This window comes from Archocentrus centrarchus, chromosome 11 (genome assembly GCF_007364275.1).
Source record: "Archocentrus centrarchus isolate MPI-CPG fArcCen1 chromosome 11, fArcCen1, whole genome shotgun sequence".
Classification (NCBI taxonomy): domain Eukaryota; kingdom Metazoa; phylum Chordata; class Actinopteri; order Cichliformes; family Cichlidae; genus Archocentrus; species Archocentrus centrarchus.
The window spans coordinates 20,687,330-20,692,313 of record NC_044356.1 but is presented as its reverse complement, the minus strand read 5'-3'; the positions used below and the strand labels follow the sequence as shown (position 1 = coordinate 20,692,313).

At 46.8% G+C, this 4,984-nt stretch overlaps 2 protein-coding genes across 2 annotated transcripts; both read right to left on the bottom strand.

The window, feature by feature from the left end:
- Window positions 1–10: 10 nt before the first annotated feature.
- On the bottom strand, window positions 11–1,323 carry LOC115788438 (twist-related protein-like). The gene is made up of 2 exons (XM_030741460.1): window positions 586–1,323; window positions 11–185 (listed from the first exon to the last, which is right to left on the bottom strand). Exon 1 carries the CDS (start codon window positions 1,159–1,161, stop codon window positions 613–615), a length of 549 nt encoding a protein of 182 aa, XP_030597320.1. The 5' UTR covers window positions 1,162–1,323; the 3' UTR covers window positions 11–185; window positions 586–612.
- Window positions 1,324–3,498: 2,175 nt separating this feature from the next.
- LOC115788716 (fer3-like protein) lies at window positions 3,499–3,966 on the bottom strand. The gene has a single exon (XM_030741858.1). The coding sequence runs from the start codon at window positions 3,964–3,966 to the stop codon at window positions 3,505–3,507; it is 462 nt and encodes a 153-aa protein (XP_030597718.1). The 3' UTR covers window positions 3,499–3,504.
- Between the last annotated feature and the right edge of the window lie 1,018 nt (window positions 3,967–4,984).

Genomic DNA, 4,984 nt, shown 5'->3' with positions numbered 1-4,984 from the left:
ATCCGTCCTGTCTGTCCTAAGTGCTCCCTTGCAAACATTTCAGTCTGTGCTAAGGGAAATATGAAAAGGCTGCTTTCCTCTGAGGCCTGAAGCACAGCAGCTGAGACTGGGGCCCAGGTGTGTTTGGCCTGTTTTATTCTATCCGAAGAGTTTGCCTGATCCACTGGTTCTTCAGTCTGGGTAATCTGTGGAAGAAATACTTGGGTTAAAAAACATCAAAAGGAAGAAATAAACTGACGCTAATACATGTCGCCTATGTGTGCAATGACATGAATTAGTTATGGGCTTGGGTGAGCAATATGAACAAGAAGCTTGGATTTGGTGATAACTTGGGCCTGTATGCGTATACTTAGTGTTTCTGTAGCTTCCGTGGGCACCTATGCACCTTTTTCATAATGAAAATAAACAAGCCTAATAAATATTAGAGGGGGTTTAAGTGGGTGCTATAGAAATACTACAGTGAACTACTGGAAGATTCTAACTGTATTAGTTGTTTATCTTGGACCTGTGCGTAAAATGCGCATAGGAATATTTTGGCACAGCTTGAGTACTTGCAGGATGAAAAGTGAAAGGAGCTCAGCCTACCGTGCTGTGTCACCAGCAGCAGCACTGCTAGTGGGACGTAGTAGACAAGGACCACGCGCCCCCCATCCTCCAGACTGAGAACGCATAGCTCAGGCGCTCATGCGCCACGTAGCTGCAGCTGGTCCCTCGCGCGTCCAGCTCGTCACTCTGTAGAACTTGGCAAAGGAAGTCAATGTACCGGGCTGCCAACTTCAGGGTCTGGATCTTGCTGAGTTTGTCAGAGGGTAGGGTGGGAATGATCTTACGTAACGAGGTGAATGCCTCGTTGAGGGACTGCGTTCGTTGCCGCTCGCGGATGTTGGCCATCACGCGCTGCGTCTGTAGATCGTCGAATGAGCGCGCGGGGCTACTGCTGGCCTCGCTGCCGCCGCTCCCGGTGCTACCTCCCTCTCCGTCGCCGCTCTTTCTGCATTTCTTTTTCCCGGGACAGGGGCTCTCCACGGCTCCCTCCTCCTCTTCGTCCGTGCTCCTCCGTACCGTCCGCCTTTTCCTCGCGCCTCTCCGCGGCAGCTGGCGGTCGGTCTCCTCCTCGCTGTTGCCAGCGCTATCCATTGGGGAGGAATCGTCTTCCCGCATCGTCTTTTTAGAAATGCTTTCTGTGTCCCGTTGAACCGTTACAACCCTTGACCCAAATCCACTGTAGTGGTTACAACGTCAACAAACACGACAGGTAACAGGAGTGTGGCCCGCGGCGGGGTGTGAGTTGGTATTACGGTAAATCTCGCGCGCCACAGAAAGGGAGAGGTGTCTGCCAGACTGGGACGACCCGAGCTCTTATAGCGGGGAGCAGGCAGGAGGATTTTTGGGGCTCGCTGTGATTGGGTGAGGAGGGCTTGTAACACAATACCACAGAAAAGGAGAGTTCTAGCTATAATATTAGCAATTGAGACATGGAGTCTTCTTTATTCAAGACTGGAAGGATGAAGTGTGGGCGGTGTTTGCTATTGGATCATGTAGTTTTGTGCAAACACTTAAGACCTGTCTTAGGGATAAATTCTTTCTCTCTACCCCACCCCAACCCAATTCCCAATTTATTTCTTCCCCAAAAGCACAATGCTGTATTTTTTCCCTTTGGATTTACTGCAAATTAAACAGAGCGAGAAGAATTCTTTTACAAGAAATCAGAGCAAGCCTCAATTCGTGTCCAGGCTTTTTCCCCCCTCAGTTTTGAGGGAAGACCTGCTATTGTGCAATTTCATATTTAGTTGCATTTTAAAAAGTGTGAATAACTTTGTTCCCCCTTTGGTTCCCGAAATCCGCAGCGCAGCCTTTATCCACTGTTTGAAATAAAACTTACAAATGAAATTCGCCCAACAGTTTTTTGGCCATTTTTTCAAGTACTACTGCCTCGTCGTGTGTGGAAATTTCATTTTTTTCCCTTACTGAAAATAATTCAGAGCCACGGGCACACGGATCTTCCTCTAGTTTTAGGCCCTAGGTGTTTCTCTGTGCAGGCGTTTCAGAAGGGAGCAGGAATGGCGTGTGAAAAACATCAGACCCACTGAAAACACAGGAGGCTGTCACAGCAGGAGGTCGCTGCTCCAGCAGACCTAGGTGTTTATTTCCCGTCAACGGCCTCGCGGTTGAGGTATGCACTTAAATGGGTCTGACTCCCGCAGGGATCACGGCACAGCGGCTCAGGTTTAAAAGACTGCCCGAGCTCAGGGCGGATCCACAGCGGGGACGCTGAAGGCGGTGTTCGGCTAGAGCACAACGCAAATACAGAAGTTGATAAGATAGACGGAAGAGAAAGAAAAAAGACCCTCGCTGGCTCACACAAAACCTAAACACGCACACATGACCACCCAGCTCTGTGGCCTGCGCTTGCTATGACCTAATATCCCGATGCAGAAAAAAATACCTCTTCATGTGGCTGAAACTAAACCTGGCAACTTTGGAGGTGGTCTGTGTGTGAATTACCCACCGAGAAGCCTCACTTCTGATGAAGGAGAATCACACAAGAGGACCACAGCGGCCCAGACCTTGTATCATGTGAAGACAGCATTGACCGCCCCCTATCCTCCCCCTCCACTAAACAGCTAGGGAATCTGTCTTCTGTCAATCTGGAGACTGGAAGAGGTTATCTGAGGTGGGTGGGGTTTTGTCACTCAGTTACCTCCATCTCACCTCCATGAATAACTCAATTTACACCTCAGTGACAAAGATAATCTGCAGCTTCATGCCGTGGGTCTTGGATTGTGATTCAGATCCGTTTTAAAGTCGTTAGAAGGATAGGCGTTCAAGGGCAAATAACCCTTCTTTATTTGTTCTCGCTTCTGTGTGAGGAAAACCTCAAGCTGCTTTTGTTGCCACACCCTTTCAGTGGCCAGGTGAGTCGCGCGGCTCTGTAGCTCTCCACGGTGCTGAAAACCACACACAGCTTCAGTGCTGCATAAGAGCATCCTTAAACATGTCGGGATTCAGCGTATATCTTTTCTGAAGGGATGCATTAAAGGCCACAATGTCAGATATTTATTCCTTTAAAATAGATCTGATGCACTCTAACACTCCCAAATTAACACTGCACGTAACTGTCAATTTAATCCGGCATTTTGTGGTCCTATAACTAGTCATATTAGTCAGAATTAAATTTCATGTTGGTTTCTTTGTCATGGCATTCTAAAGCAAAGAACACAAACATTGACTTTAGAGTTTACTTTTATTTTTAAGCATAAATGAAATATTTGTTCTCACTGATGTAGCCAGTTTTCCCAACATCTTTTTAACTGTTGCAAAAAAAAAAAGTCTGACATTTCTTAAAAGAATCCGTCTTGTTATTCCGTACACGGCCTATGACAGTCTGAAAGGTAAATCTGAAAGTCAGCAGTTCATTTATTCTATGTCTGTGTCTTTGGTGAGTTAAGTGGCGCACCCAGTCTAGTCCAGTCTCCGTAAAATAAAGTTCACTTCGAACTGTTCTCAGGTGTTCTCCAGCAGGTCCATCATGAAGGAGATGTAGACGATGGCCAGACGCAGCGTCTCGATACGGGACAGCCTCTTCTCGTATGCGAATGTAGGAACTTTTCTCCTTAGCTCGTCAAATGCCTCATTCAGACTGAACATTCGCTTTCTTTCCCGCACATTAGCCGCCTGCCGCTGGACCACGGTGATGATCCTCCTCCGCTTGGACTTTGCATTCCCGCGGGCACCGCGGCTGTAGTATCTCGGCGAGCCCATCATCAACGGAGCAGTGCGCACATCGTCCTCCACTTCCTGGCTCCAGGAAGAGTCGTTTAACCGCGTCTGGCTGGTTGGACCTGATGGAGTATCATCCACCTGCTGCTTTGGTGCTAAAGCATATTTTTGTGGACACTCCATAAGGTTCATGTCACTGACAAAATTCATTAACGTGGAGTCAATAAAGCGGTCCTGCATCTCCATCTTCAGTGAGCTGCAGTTTGAGTGAAAGTGTTTCTTTTATTTGTCTGTTGTTCAGTCAAGAAACTGACTCCAATCAGCGTTCTTAGAACAGCTAAAACCGTTCACCAGACACAGAGTCCAAAGCACCCAATCAAATAAATCCAACTTTTCTCCAAATCCGGTCAGTGCACTACAGGGTTAGATCCTATTGGGCTCAAGTCCAAGGGCTTTTCCTGCTGTTTAATAAGTCGCCTATACCACCTCACAGCGCGACATCTTTCATGTCCCCTCTTACTCTAAATTGAGTCTATTTCTCCGTCAGACGGCCGGTGACTGGGATGAGAGAGGCTTAAAAAGGCCAAGAAGAAGCTGGACGGCCCTGCCAGTTGATGTGGTGTCCTCCTGGAGGCTTTTAATGATCATCTGAAGGACGGGGCTCTTGACAGAGGGTCACACAGTCCTGTTTGCACTCTCTCCTTTGCCTCAGAGGCTAAATAATGACACTTTTATCACTTAAACCAGCCAGGAGAAGACCAAACAGAACATTCTCTAACAGTCACTACACACCACAAGCTTTTCTGTTGCAAATTAAAGCAAATAACTGTCCGTTCCCATGGCAGGACAGTGTCCATACCGCAGGGACTGATGAGAGACCCAGTGATATAACTGTGGGCTTTAATCCTCCAAAGAGAACGTCTAGTTGTACTTACAAACATTTTATGTGGTTTCCCCATCATGCTCATGTTTTGCAGGAGGCAGTTGTTTGGACAGCTTTTCTGCACATTTTTGAGAAATGTTGAGCCATGTACATCTCATCATTGCATCTTGTGCCCAAAACATTTCATTCTCAACACCTTGAGGTAGTTACAATGAGGTAACTCCAATTATCTCATACACAAAGTACTGCACTGCACAACTGTGGTTTGTAAGTTTTTTGTTTGTTTGTTTTTGCCTCAGTTGATAATATTATGACCTTAATGTAATCATAGTATACTGGATATTTTGAAAAAGCTCGGTACTCATCAGTTTTATGCTCACC